The sequence below is a fragment of the Rhea pennata genome, chromosome 18 (genome assembly GCF_028389875.1).
Source record: "Rhea pennata isolate bPtePen1 chromosome 18, bPtePen1.pri, whole genome shotgun sequence".
In the NCBI taxonomy this organism is placed as follows: domain Eukaryota; kingdom Metazoa; phylum Chordata; class Aves; order Rheiformes; family Rheidae; genus Rhea; species Rhea pennata.
In genome coordinates, this window is record NC_084680.1 from 13,962,742 (window position 1) to 13,980,286 (window position 17,545).

General features: G+C 38.6%; 1 protein-coding gene across 2 annotated transcripts in view; it reads right to left on the reverse strand.

Annotated features, from left to right (window-relative positions):
* The window catches only part of NR6A1 (nuclear receptor subfamily 6 group A member 1), a 109,895-nt gene that overhangs the window by 83,750 nt on the left and 8,600 nt on the right, over positions 1 to 17,545 (reverse strand). For both annotated transcript variants that reach the window (XM_062590748.1, XM_062590746.1), the window contains exons 2-3: positions 11,720 to 11,761; positions 4,297 to 4,356 (exon numbers count right to left, since the gene is read on the reverse strand). In XM_062590748.1, the coding sequence (XP_062446732.1) occupies positions 4,297 to 4,339 (43 nt within the window). In that variant the 5' untranslated portion in view covers positions 4,340 to 4,356; positions 11,720 to 11,761. The remainder of the gene's footprint in view (positions 1 to 4,296; positions 4,357 to 11,719; positions 11,762 to 17,545) is intronic.

Here is a 17,545-nt window from a genome sequence, read left to right on the forward strand (position 1 = left end):
TCTGCCCTTCTCCCCCCAGTTTCCCAAAAAACAGAGATGTTCCTGAAGGACTTTAGGCCATGCTGGACTCAGCAAAGCAAAGTGGTCCTTGTATCCTCCTCTGCTATTGGGACCCTCTCACTACAAACCCTTCCTTGCACCCCTCTGCTTTCCTCCTTCCTCAGAGTATGGGACTGTTAGTAATATCGCTGTACGTTCTGGAAAACGAGCAGATATCAGAGCTGCCTAATCAGTTAAAAGAGAAATTGCAGGGGCAGAAAAGATGCAGGGTAGTTAATCAAAAGAAGCAGAAATCTCCAAAACAGCTGAACTATAACCATTTGCAGTGGAGTCAAATCCAAGGGAGCCCAAGTTAGGTGTAGCCAGCTAGCACAGATTGAAAGCTATTGAGCTCTGTCATGCTACTACTGCTTTAAATTTTAAAATATTTTTTCCTAGGCACCTTTGAAGTTACTAGATAACTCCCAGTGATCTACCTAGGCTATAAGAGTTAGAATAATGCTTTTAGCAGTCTCATATCAAAAGAACTGCACTAGAATTTTTAGAGGGTCAAAAGGGAGCTACAACAGTTGATCAACCAACTATATTTTATTAGACGTGGCACCTTACTCCTTATGGTTCTTTATCGGTCTCAGCTTTCCCTATCAGTAAAGTGTAAACCTATGCATGAGCTTCACCAGGTTATAGAAATGAAACTTCCTCCTAATGGAGACTATCTATGGAACAGCAATAAGAGTAACTGAAGTCCTAAAAAGCAGTCAGTGAGAGATGACAGAATTAAGGTTGTCTGGCTCAGGAATGATATGGTTAGGAATGACAACTTGCTGCTCCCCCACCTCTCCAATGATTTAAGATGCTGCAGAGAACAATCCTTTCATTGCTGTGGTAGGCAGGGCAAGCTTAAATTACAGCAATGAAGATTCAGCTTAGGAAAGCTTTGTCTATCAGAAAGACTAGTGAAAAGTGCAGAAGCAAGTTTTTATTATTTACATGAAACATACCTCTGCCCCAGAATCCCACTATCTCAAGACAACTTTATGTAACAGCTGCAGAGACAAGTGAGCAGTAAGAGAAGAGGGCTTAGACCTGTGCCGTGCATCCCCACCACCCTCTGCAACCTGGTGGTCAGGGAGGAGATGGCAGGGAAAGACCAAATGGAGAAAATTAATTTTGGCCAGAAGTGACACAGTCAATTCACTGCGTAATAAATGGTCTAAGCATTTTCTTGTACCTTACTCATTCCTTTCCAGTTGCTCACATGATTTAGGTTTTTTTTTTTTTTTTTTTTTTTTTTGAAAGAAGCCTGTTCAGACATGCTGTGCTGGATATCAGACAGTAACTGTCTCCATAAGCATGCTGCATAGTCCAAGTCTGAACAACTTAATAATGACATTTAAATTCCAAATAGCTGAATATTAAAAGTAAAACCCAATTTGCTTGCTCTGATTAACCTCATTCAAATGTTATAGACAAGAATTTTCATTGAATTCAACGGAACTACAAAACTAACAGATGATTCTTTGCAAAACTGGGACTTAAACAAAAATGCCCTCCCTTCTTCCCCAAGCCTGACACTGAAGGGCACCATTCAGTCTCTTCAGTCACCTACCGAGAGCATTTCCACTTACACTCTTTGTAAGGATGGTGGTTGGTAGTTTGATGTAGAAAAATCATTGCAGTGATATAAGAAAGGACAACCTGAAAGGATTATTAAAAAGCATGTCTGTTGAATCATTTAAACATTGTTTAAACTAGACAGATGACAGAAGACTTGTTTTGGAATCTAGTTTTACATTTTGCATTTTAAATTTTGAATCTTTCAGGCTGTTTAGAAGATTCACTCAAAGTGTGAGTGCACAGTCTGTTGGGTTTTTTCCCCTAGTGGCATCTTAAATGACATATAAGAAAGCACTTGTATGTTGTCATTTTAAACACAAAAGTTTCACTCAGCCTACTATAATTCCCCACATATACCTATATGAAAATACAAAAGAAGATAATCCTGATAGAGAGATGTTCATCTTTACTGCAAAGAAAGATGAAAATAATTCACTGCAATTACAGTGGATAAGACATCTCAGACAAACTTGAAAAACTGCAGTAAAGGGCCCACTGCCTGGATTGCTAATGCATGACTTAAGCGTGAGGTTTAAACACCTACTCTGCCATTCTTAAGTACTCTGAATGCACAAATAAGCAAAAGAATTTTGTTTTCACAAAACTGTTCAGCATTGTTTTCTATTCCATTGTGAAAATCGTTAAAACTTTTGCTTTAATTAAGTTTGGTACTGAGATAGCAAGATGTTCAATCAAGGAAAAAGCTCACTAGAGAAAAACAGTTATGTAGAAATGTATAAAATTATAAGATTCATGCTTGGGAGGTTTTGGGTGTTTTGGGAGTCAACTATACACTCCTGTTCCAACTCCATAGGACAGGCAGTAGAACCGACTGCCACTCACATTAGTCTAACTTAACACACCGGGATGAATGAAGCTGAGCACTGGCACACACTCAGCACAGCCAGCACTGCAAAAATCAGACTGTTGGGGCTAGAGAACTTTAGGAATTGCCACATGGTGAGCTTCCCCAGCTCCAAGAGGCTAGCTCTGCCTAAAATCACATGGCAGCAGGTGAAGGATGGCATCAGCTTTGCTGTCTGCTCTGTGCCTCTGCCTGGTGGCACTGCCCCAGCAGACCCACCACGCACCCACACCCAGCCGCTACAGCTTCGCCTGCCCGCCAGCAATGTGATTAGATCAAAAGACATGAAGACATCAAAAGAACTCCAGGAGCTCAGTTTATTTAGTTTATCAAAAGTTTATATAAGTATCTTCATAAGAAACAAAAATTTGACAAGCATTCTTCAGTTCAGCAAAAGATAACACATGGGACATGAAAGCTCTAGCTAAACAAATTAGACTAACAATAATATACAAAGATTTAAGGGAGAAGGAAGGGTCATTCAATTCTTGTTAAGCAGTCTTACTTTCAGTATTTAGCAGATATATCCTGATAGGATATTGTGGAAATTTGAGTTTTAATACTTATTAACACACAAGGAACCTGAACGCAGTAAAATTAAGCTGTAACAGACTATGAATTCTCATATTTTCATAAGCCACAAATTTAAATAGCACCTTAAATTACTATATATGTATACACACACACACACATATATATATATATATATATATATATATATATGCATGTGAAATTTCATCCAGTTCCATATGCAAGTGATCAACTACATGAAAGCCTGGCTACATGCATACAAAAGTGTGCTTTACCAGTGAACACAAACAACTGCACACGCATTTGCGAATCTGAATCTAGTGTACATTTAATACGCACCACGGTTCTCCTTATAGAGGAAGGAGCCACTTTTCTCACTATAGAGGAGCCATAGTTCTCCAAAGCCTCAGTGCTCTACCATAACCATAAGCGTAAATCCATCAGCACAATAACATGGATGGTAAAGCCACAGTATCTTGACTCTGTTGGACTTTTAGATGGTTCCCAGCACCTGAGCATTAGTTTAAATGAACTGTCAGTTAATAATCTGCCATATTTGAAAACTGCTGAGAGTTTTGAAAAAACAAGTTGCTTCAAATGAAAGATTTGCACAGAGCTCATCCCTCTATTAGGAATACAGTTGTTTTGAGTTTAAGCCTGTAACTTCCCCACGTCTGGCAAGGACTTGTTGCCACCTAGTGGATTATCATCAACAAAATACATTTGGTCCTTGGATACAAATACCACTAGATGGAGTATTAAAAAATAATTCTGAATTCGCATTATTTTAAGAGTCCAGCAACTAGAATTTTCAAAGTCTTATAAAGTTACAAGTCCAGAATTCATTGAATTGGAAAAGGATTTTACTAACTTACTACTTTCAGTTTCATCAGAAATTTCAAAATATAGTACCAATACACAAGATAGGTACTTTCACGTCAGCACAATTTATCAGCACCTCAAGTTTTTTCAGTCATTGTATCACTGCACGATACAAGCATCTACTCTACAGCTTCCACTGTTGCCTCTCGTTGAAAAACACCTTACATAAGCAGCATTATACTGGTGTAAATGCTGACATACAGACCTGCTCTATGCTATTTTCATGAGAAAGAGCTATTCAAGTATGCTGATATCGGCATCTCTGTCTCCATGCATGCATAAGCATTAGCTGTAAAACTTCTCAAAGTTTGTACAGTGAAGTACAAATTCACCTCTTTGGATAATCTCAGAGAGTAAGAAATTCAACCTCATCACATGTGTCAATAAGAAGTGGTACTTACTGCCCATGGAGTTCATAGGAAGGACAGGAGAAGAGGAACTCATCTGCTCCACATCTGTAGCTAATGGGAAAGTGAAAATGATAAGATTGTCATGTGCATTTTACCAAGAGCTTAAAAAAACCTTTAATTTTGAAAATTTATTTTTACATTTAAATTTAATATTCCTCTCCTCATTTATCTGTACACAGAAGCTGCTTTGAGAGGCAGTTAACTTTTAACAATGTTGGCCTTTCCTATTTACAAGATTTCTGTCTCAAATACACATTATCTCCAGATCTACTTTTCAGAGCAGCCATTTATCAGAACAGTTTTCACCATGAAGAAATCCTCAATTCTGCCAGTTTTAAATTGAATACAATATTAACTTCTAAAATGGAGCACTACTTTGGAATGAAAGGAGAGGATGGTATCCTAGCTGTGCCTTGACTGCCTTCAAATAATTTGCTATTACAAGACAGTTCCCCTTCCACAAATGCTGGTGTCACTTCGCATTTGACTTGAAGAAGAATCAGAAATAAGTGTCTCTGAAGACAAAGCTTTATTTTCTGAAGAAAGAGGAAACAAGACTAGCTTCCTGTGTTTTGCTAATTAAAACAAACAAAAAACAAAGTCAAAACCTGATCTGTGCCAGATACTCTGCATTTTGGGAAGGATCCACCTTTCCAGGATCCAAAATAGGAAGAGAACTATTTTCCTGGAACAGGGTCAGTTTTAATCTAATTAGATCAGGTAAAACAATGATACAATCTCTTTGGGGTTTGATTTTTTTTTTTAATGGACATTTAGTCTCATCACATTTCTACAAATTCCCAAGTTACCAAGCAAAATAGTCTCTCATTTTGATGCCAGCAGATACCAAGTCATTATATGTAATTCTCATATTTAGCTTTAAGACACAAGAAATGCATACAACTTTATATTCCTCAACTATAGAATACAATCTTAGAAGCATAACTGCAGCCCACAGCCAGAGCTTGTAATTGGTCCAAATACTGTGTTTTATATTTTTTTATAGTTCTGATTTATTCAGCAGCATGCCACTCACTGAAGACCGTTTACAATAAAAAGTGAAAAGTTTGGGTCTAACTAAGCAAACTGCAAACAAATGTAAACACTTCAGCAGACCATTTTTATAGCACATGAAGAGCAGACATAGCACCATGCTTATGTTAATTTAATCCTTGTACCACAGTTTCATGCCACACCTATTGAGAGCCCTTTGCTTAGGAACCTGCTCTGTTGCGCTACCCAAAACCTACAACGTATCAACATGCAAGTACCAGCCACAAAGAGCCACAATAAAAACAATGACAGGTTTATTCAGAAATGTCCTCTTTGTTAAATTATAGAGATATTTACTGCTCTGAACTTTTGAACAAATTAATTCATTTATATTTAACTTGTATCCTATTTGTATCTCTTTCACCAGTCTCTGGAAAGCTGAATGTGACAGTGTTGGACTGCAGCATTTCTGATTTCTGGCTCTGTGAAGTATATTTTTCAGCTGCTTACAGGACAAAAACTGATTTGGCATCTTCCTGTTTTCTACCTTATTTCTATAGCTTCCCTAATGCAGGAATTGCTAACCCCCTTAAAGAGCTAGCAGGTCATAAACCCTGCCCACATTTCTGTAAGTGAAAAGATTTCTCATATGCAATATAGCAATTTCAGATACTTGTAAAGAGTTTAGCATTTGCTTCTTATAACAGATACATATGCTTTCATATATAGCCAAAATAACCTGAAAATTTGCAAATGTGGCATTAAATTTGTTCTGAGAATGGTAAAGATATAGTCCATTTAGGTATCAGTATTGTGCACAACTCAGCTTTCAGAAAGGCTGAAGTGACAGATTAGCAGATGGTCATTTAGAGGTTACCTGCTGCTCTTTGGCAAAAAGAGGTCAACTGCCCTGCAAGTCAGCCAGATGGCAGAGAGCAGCCGCAGAGCGGTCAGCAGCAGCAGCCTGTACCACTTGAGAAGCAATTGTGCGAGTAACAGTCACTTAGGGTGGTAAGGTACACCTGCAAACATCTGGAATAATTTATCAAGTATCATTCAAAAAGCAACCAAATAAAGCACATGCCTTCTGAAGACAAGTTTGAGTGGTAAGAGATCTAGTTTAGATTTACATCCACTAGTTTCTAGACTGTTCACTATACTGTCACGTTAACGGTTATGAACAACAGGAGTGTAACAGATTTCCTAGCTATTCTTAGAAAGGATAATTTCAGTCAATGCTTGAGGTTATGTAGATATATTTTTTTAATTACAATTTGTGGTATGGTCATGAAGGCTAATACACAGTGGTCACAACTGCCCCATTATTCAAGTCTGACATTACTAGAATTCACTCAATATTCTTTCAAGTACTGCAGGAAAGAAAATAAGGCCCCGCTCAGCAGCTCACCGAGATCTCACAAACAGTATGAAGATGAAACAATCTAGTACATGAGAAAAGCAGGAACACTTAAAACATTCTTATACTGCTAGCAAAGTGGCAATTTAGAACCTATTGATCTCAAATTATGCTTCAAAAATTTTTAAAATAGCTTTATAAGAGTATACTTCAGTCTGCCTTGAACAGGTGGACTTTAAAATGTCTCTCATCCATGTAAATTAATATTTAAAAAATTCAAATAGTTCTTTATAAAACATGTAAATACTGTTTTTACCTCTTCTTACTCATTTCCCTCACCCTCCCCTCCAGCCCTTTTCATTTCCATAATTATGTGGAAATACATTGAACTCCTAAAACCAATTCAATTAAGAGGAGATATGAATTAACAACCAGCTAAATTTTGGGAACAGGTTTACTCTGAAAGATGAAAAGGACAAAGTCTGCTCAGCTATGAAGAACAGCTGCTGCCAACGCAACTATTTACCCTCTGACCTTTCCTCTGCCCTATGCGTGAACAGTGCCAATTGTTTTCTTGTATTATATACTATTTACAAGCCCTGAGTGGCATGAAAGGAATTAATAATTTAGCTCATGGAGCTGATGACCTTTATTGGGGTACCTCCTATTTGCTGAGCAGAAATCAGAGCAAAAAGCTGCCTTGAAGCCACAGGGTTGCTTTAAGAGTTTCTCACTTTACAACCTAATTGGCCACCATAACATAAATCAATTATTTCTCCTGTTTTAAGCAACAATGCTACCTATTCTCAACCATTTGATTTCAGCTTCCCTTGTATCAAGCCAGGCCTTGTTCTGAGTTTTACAACTGTATAGTAAACATGATGGCAAGAACAGCTTGGAGAGCCTTGCAGGATTAGGAACTTTTGGAAATGCTGGCAAAAAGAGGTTATGCTATTTTGAACTTCTCTTGACCTTTGACTGCCCTTGTCCCTGTTTATGCTAATTGAAGGGGTATATGGAGGCTACTCCTAGAAATGAACTTAGCCTGAACCTGTGACATAGCATTGGACTTTGAAGATTACAGTGCATAAGTTTTAGTCCCCCTGCAAAGGGTGTCACCTTCCCATGTACAGAAAGGGTACAGGGTACAGTAGCTAGAACATGGTACCCTGAACAAATGCAGGAACATTTAAGACCGAAAGAAACAGAAGAGCACGCAGATCCTGAAAGTTAGATCTTTATCCAGTGTTCCCAACCAACTGTTAGCCTACTGAAGATAAATGTGATGCATGTATTGGTTGGGTAAAATGCAGTGGAGCTTGTGAAGAAGAATTTGCATAGTAAAGTATCAGTTAGTTGGATAATATTTTAGTAAAGACTTCCCAAAATGTATGCTAAACACAGGAATTCTGACTTTAAAAAAACGCAAATAATGTATCATAGGTTATAGACTTCTCCCTCTAAAAGCAGAAATTGAGGCATTAAAACTTCCAGACAAGAGATGGCAATATCATCCTTTATGATGGACAGATTATTACTGAACAACTTAGGTAGGAGAAGTCTCTGGAGCTCATCTAATCCAACCTTCTCCATGAAGCAGAGCTAGCTGCAAGGCTGGATCAGCTTGGTCAGGGGCCTGTAGAGCCAAGCATTGAGATTCTTCAAGGATGGAGATTCGCAGCCTCTGGACACCAGTTCAAGTGCTCCACCACTCCTATTATGGAATTCCCTTCCCTCCCCCCAAAAAAGCCTAATAGGAATTTCCCTTATTGCAACTTGTGACCATTATCTTGACCTTTCACCATTCATCTCTGAAAAAGATTTTGGCTCCATTTTTTCTTTAGCACCACATAAGTGGAAGACTGTAATTTGATCCCCACTTAGCCTTCTCTTTGCTAAGCCAAACAAATAGAATTCCCTCAGTCCCTCCTCATTTGTCATGTATTCCAGGCCCCAAGGATCTCAGCAGCCCTCCATTGGGCTTGCTTCAGGTTTGTCAACCTGTCTTGTACTGGGCAGTCCAGAACTGGACATAGTATTCCAGGTACTACTTACCAATATCATAACAGAGGGGAATAATTGCATTAGCAAGGTTGAGGGAAGTAAGTCAGCATGTGTTTAGCTCTCAGCATCACAAGCATACTCTAATTCACATTCACAAAAGCTTCCCCAGGACCCCAGGAGCTGCTCCCTAGCTGGCCAGTCCCCAGCTTGTACTGTTGGATGAGGTTATTCAGTTCCAGATGCAGGACGTGGCATTTGTGTCTGTTGGACTTAGAAGTTTCATTCAGCCCTTTCATCCAGCCTACTGAGATCCTTCTGAATAGCAGCTCTGCCCTCCAGAGTATCAGTCTGGGGTCATCTGCAAATCTGATGAGTGCACTCCATTCCATCTTCCAGGTATTTGATGAAATAGCTAAATAGTATTGGCCCAGTATTGGCTCCCAAATACCACTCATACCTTGCCAATTAGTCTTTGAACTCTTGATTGCTACCATTTGAGCCAGATAGCCCAGTTAGTTTTTCACCCACTTTTTCCACATTTTCCCAGTTTAGCTGTGAGGATGATATGGGAGACTGTAAGAACTCTTGCTTAAGGTTAAGCAAAATGACATCCACTGCTCTCTCCTTATTCAGAGGCAGCCACTTCACCACGGAAGGGAATCGGGTTAGTCAGGCATGTTGTTCTTCATTAACCCAGGCTGAATGTTCCCAATTACATTCCTGTCCCTCATGTGCCTGGAAAAGTCTTTCAGGAGGATTTGCTCCATACTCTTCCCTGGGACCTAGGTGAAGCTGACCAGTCTGCAGTTCCCCAGATCAGCTACTACTGAGCAGAGCTGAGTAAAAGGTGATTCATTATCCCTTATCAGCTAATTTTACTATACAGAGACATTCCTCCCCTTTCCCCTACATCAGGGTAGAGTTTCTATAGTCTCAACACTGAAAATACATGCTGTTTGGAAAGGGGACTGGGAAGCAGGGCATCTCATGGTAAATGTTTTGAGTTACTTCCATTAACACTGAAAACAATCACAATTCCTATTTATCAACATGATGAAAGAAACATAACAATTTAATGTTTCACATACTTAAAGAGCTGTACCTACACAGTATTCTTCAAAATATACTGCCCAGACATTGCTATTTTAAATGTCTGTTTACATTCCAGTAAAATTCTGTTGGTATGGTATCTGATTTATTGATGCCATCAAAAGTCACAGGATTCTTGGAATGCCTCCTGAGACACAAAAATTGGAGCAGAAAGGAGATATGGTCAGCTTTACCATATAAGTTATGGACAAGATTCTCACGTCTTCTGCATCTTCTTAAACAGGGTGCAGTGCACCTTTTGAAATCTGACCACTCTGCTACTCAAGGCAATCAGAAAGAGAGCTCTGATGTGCACTGGATTTTCAACTCAATAGGGAAGAAAACTGTAATAATCAAATCTACACACATCTTACTAAAACATCTAGTTTCTTTGCTTGTGAATTGAAATACATGTTAATCTTTCCTCCACAGATTAACACTGAAATGTTTTACACAGTCTTAGTGACATTTATTTTTACTTTTGAAAATGTTTTATTCATAACCAAGGTTACATGTTCTGAAATCCTACACAAGTTCCTGAAGAAGCCAGGCTTTTGAAAACTAAGGCAGATAATCAATACAGCCATGTATTTTTGCATTCAATTATCACAGATGAATGAGGACCTCAAAATGCAGAATTTCCTTTGTTTACAAGGGAAAGATTCATCTGTTTTCAAAAGACGTCCTGTCCTGATTTGAGGGCCAAAAAAACCTCTACAAAAAGTAGTAAAAACTTATACTAAAGTCATATTTAGTTGAATTTGTATTTTTCAATTTGAATTAATGGTCAGTTTGCAGTCTGTTTATTTTAGCCCTTTCTTCTCTTTAGGAACATCTTAATATCCAAGATTGTCTCTCTACAAGCTTACTTCAACAACAATAATCACTCTAAATCTTTTTGATAAACTGAATAGGCCAAGACTATCATGTTGGCTCAATTTCTTTGGGCAGTCCCAGTATTAAAAAAAATAATAATAACATTAGGTTTTTATGCAGCATTATACAGTGGTAGCATTCCAACGGAAAACTGTTAGCATTAGTTAAGCGGGAGATATAAAAGACTTTCTGCTTAAAACTTCCAAAGGATCACATCGATGCTTTTTGCTACAGTATTGCAATGATAGGCACTTAATCATTATAAATATCTTCCAATTGTTTTGCAGCCGGTGCTTCCCAGAATGTAATTCCCCATTCCACAGGTATGCGGTCTTTGTTCTGAGATACGGAATTTTGTATCTGCTATACTTGGAGTATATTTTGGTTGAACAGGATATTGCCGACCACGCAGCACACACAAATCCAATATTGACGCATCAATTGCATAAGCATTCTGTCTGTAAATCTTTGTACTGTCCGTAAATTAGTGGTAATCCTATGTTTACTTTTTGATCACTGATAAAATGTTGGCTAACACCAGTCCTTGGCATACTACTATAGCAATATCCATCTATTCAATCTACTATATTTACCTACATTAAAAGAATTAACTATGTTATGAAAGAGATGCCACTGATGTTTTGAATTAACAGCAACCCAGATTAGTACTTGCCTGCCGACATGACATTATATCATACAGAATATGCCAGCAATTAGGTTCCAAATTAGCCAGTATGCCCAGAGATGAGTACTCCTAGAAGCCAAATACCACTGCTTCAGGTTAGAAACACTGCTATAGACTTTTTCATCACAAAACAGGTAACCTGTGATTTTAATTCAATAGCTAGTCCATGAATGGTACAGACAAACTGTGATCCTAGAGAAGAACAGACCCAAAGAGCTCTGAAAACAGCTTTTCCCTAACCTCAAGGCAAGTGAATTTAACAGCATTTATCTCCAAATTTTAATTAGTGTAGATAATATTACCGCTTTAGCTTTAATAGACTTCAGCTGGGCACAACCAACACTCAAAACTTTGCTCACTACACTAACCCTTCCAGCTCTGGAAATGAAAGGAGACTAACTAATACTTACTAGCAGATGAATCACCTTCTGTTGAAGGATCTTGACAGAATCCTAGAATGTGAAAAATAGGTATAAGCGCTAGACATTTTAAAACAATTTCTTTGTTGTCACCACACACACAAGAAGACTGAACCATTTAGAAAAAAACATTAACTTTAAAATATGGTATTAGGAACAGGGTGAAAGCTTTACAAATGCCTAGGTAGAGAATATTCCTATAATGCTTATAAAAAAAAGATAGTTTAGTTACAGCAAATATGTTTACTGTATCAGGTGAGAGCTACTGCTGGCATTCTATCTTTAAATCTTCAACTCTTATTTTCAGTACAGAGAAGTGACAGGTTTTAGAAATGCGATATATTCCTAATTGTATACATTGTATAAATCAGAGCTGTAATTCTCACTGCATGTCACATGAGCACCAAATCAATGAATGAGCTTAAATTTGTCAGTGGGGGTACAGCTCTGGTTTCTGCTCTTTCATTTTTTGTGAGGGCTTCATTTCCTAAAGGCCACGACAGCAGCTTCCTCACTGGGCACCTGCGCTGTCCCATGCACGTAATGCAACCGCTCGCACTTTAACTTAACAGACCGGCATGCCCCGTGCATGAGCACACCCACACTGAACTCCTTCCTGAAGGCAGAGATGCAAACAAGACAGCTGCTAGGTGGTAATTTTACAGATACCTGGACACCAAGAACAGTCACAGCTTACTCTAACTGTAAGGTTTATTATGGAACATAGAAGTTCTATGTCATGATTAAAAACATTTTCTGTTCTGTATTATTCTTTAGTTCAAATAGCTTACAGAAGATAAATCATGCTTAGCATCCTACCTGCCACGACCAATGAAAAATAAACCTGTAGCATAAAAAAGTTTCTATGACCAGTTTGAACTGATAAAGCATTGGGCATATCGTAGGTTAAATACTCTAAAATTAGAGTCTTCAAATTGCAGTAACCTACTTCAAAAGGCAGCACAAGTTGCCTAACCAGGCAAATTACAGTAAAAGGCTCAGCTGAAAAGCACCCCTTTGAAACTCAAACACATGCTCAATGGTGCTTTAATAGCCTTACCATCACCTTAACATATAGGTCCAGCTCATTACAAATTATTAATAAATCTTTGTTTTATGAAATTCAGAGTGATCTATGGCCTTCTAGCCTCATTGATGGCTTCCCATTTAATCCTACAAATGCCAGTATTTGGGGCTTTGTTAGAGTGAGAAGCTTACACTAACAATTTGGCCTCCCAGGGATGGGGATTACGTACACACAAGGATCGAGAGAAATTTGATTCTTTCTCACTGCCTACCTCTCTGCCTACTGTCTACCATGTTTGCAAACCGTATTAGCTCCTGCTGTTTGCAATTCCAGAAACACTTTCCTTTCTCTTCTGGAGTCATTCCATCCACATCTGTCTACTGCTAAAATCTCATTTTGTAGGATGCCCTCTTACTAGTTTTTCAGTGCGATACCACACATTTAAGTGTCTTAAAAAGCACACCAGAAAATGTTTGAGAATTATCAAAGATTCTTCAGGGTAGAAGCATCATTCCTCATGTTTTGAGGATACTTGTTTCCAGTTACACTAGTAGTTTACACCTTTAATTCAAGAAAAATGCCTACACATTAAAGAAGGAAGCTCCCATTCTTCTCAACGGGAAAGTTACTTTGAAGTGAATTTAGTATGCACTGCTACTCTGGAGAAATATCTGAAGCTTTAATTCTATTTTGAACCAAATTCATTTTTGTCTCATGTTTTAAAAGTTATGATTACAAGTTCTATACTTCTCAAGCAATTGTTACATTTGTTGCTATGAGTAATCTATTTGTTACTTTTTTAAGCTGAGTAATCTACTAGGCAAGCAAATACCAAAATATTTAAGGATCAGCATTATATATACATTTTTTTCAAAACTGGACTAAACATTCAGTAGTTGTGATTTATCTCAAGTGTTTTTTTTTTGTTTGTTTGTTTTTGTAGCAGCAAGAAGGCTGCTTAAAAGAGTTAATGTTCCTCAGTTTACTTCTCTGGCTCTGAGTATAGTGGGAAATTAAGCATATCAAAATCTCCTCTTCTGCAGGACTTGTTTACCATCAACTCTAGGAAAGTAAATGTCTGAAAAATTACATACTACACAGCTAAAATATGATTAGAAAAAAAATTCACATTAAGTCAGTGAAAATAAGCTGTCTTCCTTGTTTACAGCTCAATGAAAAAGCCATGCTTATCTAATTTACCACTTTTTTATGGAAAATACAAAGACCACAGTGGTCTTGTGACCCTGCATGTTATATAAAACATACTAAAATTATCCTGCATCCCTAAGCAGGCACACATCACCTGGGTATGCCAGCAGATTGAATTTGGCCATCCTCCACTGAACACTAATGCTCTTCAGCCTTCCCCCCCTACAGCCGCACTTCAGGGCTGTCCACCAGCAAGCGGGAAAATCTGCTCACACTATGCCACCACAGCCAGGCCCACAACTGGAGTCACCGTACTTCACCAGTGAACCACTTAGAAATGAACCACTAATGCCTATGAGCAACTGCTTGTGATAAGGGGCTTGTACTCTCTCCCAAGAGTCTGTACATGCTGAAATCTGAAATAAGTACTACAGAAAGCCAATGATTTCAAGGGGCTATGAACTGGATTAAAAGAGATCAGGCAACATTTCTTTTGAGAGGTAATTAAGACTGATACTAGACTTGTATGTGAGTGAGGAAAGAGTGCCAGTACTTCATTTGATCTGCTGGAGATGCACTTGAGCCTTCCAGCTATCTGAGCTGTAACACGCTCTTCTACAAAGCTTCCAAACATAGGGACAATGTGCTTCTGCTGGTAAGAGTCACAATGCATGTATATTTACATTTTTTAAGGTGCAGTTTAACCTTTAATATTTGCAATGAAAACCACCAAGGGCTTGTATTCCTGCTACTCTGTAGGTCTACCTGGCATTGTCATACTTGCTGCATCTGTACAGTACAGCAATCCTTCGAAAGTCATCACTCAGTGCTATCATTAGGCCTCTTCCTTCTCTGTGAGGCCAGGGCATTAATGCACAAGTGACCCGTGGGTCAGTCCACCAGGCTTCAGACCAGCCAGCCAACACAGGACAAGACACAGGCGGGGTAATTAAAAAGTATGAATATATGTTCTTGAGTATATATGTAGGAGTTGTTTCTCAACGGTATTCTCAGCTTTGCTAAATAAAAAGCTGAACAAGTTGCTGCAGACACCTGGCAGAGAATAAGTTCGGACACCTATGGACTGGAAAAAAAAAAAAAAAAAAAAAGAAAAAAAGAAAAAAGAAAAAAGCCTCCAAATACCATGAAACAAAGTGACTGATAAGTGCCAAGAAGCTCCGTCAGCTTCCAGTAATAGTTTAATCTTCCACAGCTTAGTTTCCCTCTGTAGCATTTGACAAGTTGGTCCTGAACAGCAGATACTCGCCCTGCGTTCAAGCAGGACAGAAGTGCCAAACAGTCCACGGTTGTTTTGATGGTCTTTCTCAGATGACCGTCTCAGCAGTGCTCGGCATCTTCATACTTACAAATCAGCGTGGACTCGTGCTTGTCAGTTTTCTCTCTCCATGTGTTATTTAGAGATTAGTCACTCTATAAAAGCAAAATAAGAAAACTCCCACCTAAGCATTCGCTGCCGCTGTTCATCACTGTCATGGCATCATGTTCACAGATGGCCCATGTTCTGCTTGGCCAGTGGTGTGGTGTAAGGCCTGTCATTTGAGCATGAGCCTACTTCACCCCCCACCCCACAACCACAAACTGTGTCTAAGCTTGAAAACATCTTTTGCACTTAAAAAAAAAAAAAAAAAAAAAAAGGAAAAATTAATCCCTATGTGACTTGATCTTTAATGGACTGAGTAAGGCGAGTAAGGTAAAATGGGCTTTAGCACTGCCCTCTCCTTTTTGGTGCAAAGAATAGGGCCTTTGGAGAGGGTTAAGATAGGCAAAAGAATTCTCTGAATACCTATAACCTAAGCTCCTATATAAGTGACAAACTACAAGAATTTCAAAGACATCTATCTCAGTTTCAATTCTGATATCTTACTTAAATTTAGTTCATGTGAAGCCTTCATTTTTATGCTCCAAGTACTTGAATGGATATAATCTTCCTGAATATACTAAAAATAGGTATATGCATTAAAGCTTCTCCTTTAGCAAATTATCATTTTATGAGGTACAGGGTAAGTGTTATCTTCCTTATCAACCAAAAGGATAGTTTGTATAGCAAAAGTTTCAAAATACCTAATCAACAAGGCTCAACTCAAGTAGTATAGGCTCAAAAAGAATATCAGAAAAAGTTTTAAATGTGATTTTATGCCAGAGTAGTTCTAATTGGAGGAAAAAAAAATCTTGAAGATACTAGCTATGTAACAAAGCTGCAGAATCAGAATAGCTAAGTTTCAGAGCAATAGCCCACATTAGTGATACTCTTGCTAATAGAGCTGAAACTGTTTAAATTCACACACTTACAGAATGACCAGTAGCTCAGTACTTTCACTGACTAAGAAAAAAAGGAGCTAGTTTTTAAGAACACGGTGATATTAAGTACCCCATTGGATTTCCCAGTAAGTAAAATAAGCCAGTACTGGTAAGTCTCTAAAAAAATAAAATACGGTTTCAACTCCCAAGCAGTTAAGTGTGAGCATGCAGTTTAACCCTCTTTGCTTATGATTTCCACATATAAGCCATTGTACTTTTCCAGAGATGTGCTTGCCACCATTCTGCACTGCTTTTCTGGGCTTCAGCTGCATTCTTCCTACTCCTGATCTTCAGTGCTCATCCAAGGCTACCATTAAATGTTTTACCAAACAGCACAGTACACCATTGTACCTAACCTCTTTCGCAATGAGGAAAAGCTATAAATTTACTGCTAGACAGCTTTAGATTCAAGGTCATTTCAAAGCTTTTGATTACTAACCGGGATTTTAGAATCTTAGAATTTCGCCCTCGGTATTTAAGAGCAGCTGGCAATCTCATTCATTATTAACTGTTACACATCTGCATTGCAGACAAGTCATTTTTAATATTTGACACAATAGTTACTGGCCAACAATGCTAGCTGGGTCACGTACATGTGACAAGCACTGCCAGCTACACGCATGCCCTAAGATTTCCTATGTCTAATAAAGTATGTCAGTCCGTAATCTCAAGATGTCAGAAACTCTCACATTTAATGCACACACAAAAAAAAGGCAGAAAACCAGTATCTCTGATGCAAAATGCCTTAAGTTTAAGAGGTAGAAATTTTCCTCAATAGATATAGGATGTAGTGGAACACTACTTACCATTCACATGGTAGTTAATGGAAGGCAGCTATATGTCAAGAAAACGCATTTAACATTTAAATGAACAAAATGTTTTGCCAAAAACGTTACCCATCTTTTCTATGAAGACAGTACAGAAAAGGGGTTTTGGTCCCCCTCACCAAGTCAAGGTGGGCTGCCTCCGAAGTCAGCCTGGCCCCTACTCCACCACCCAGGGGCGGAGGGCTGCCAGAGAAACCCCTGGCGCTCCCCATCGCTCCGTGGCGATACCCAAACAGACGGGCAGCAGCCGCAGAGGCGGCCACAAGCACCGCTCTCCCAGCTGCAGAGACAGCTCTGCAATTGAGGCCAGCAGCGTGGGAGGGGGGAGGACAGGAGAAACGGGACAAAAGGCTCTTGCAATGTGGGCTTTTGGCCTCCTACTGCCAGGGGAAAAAAAAAATCTAGTGCTTTCCTAGGTATGTTTTTAAATGTATTAAAAAACTATAATTTCTTAAGTTCTTTACAACATTTCTTTCAGATTTCTCTACCTATTAG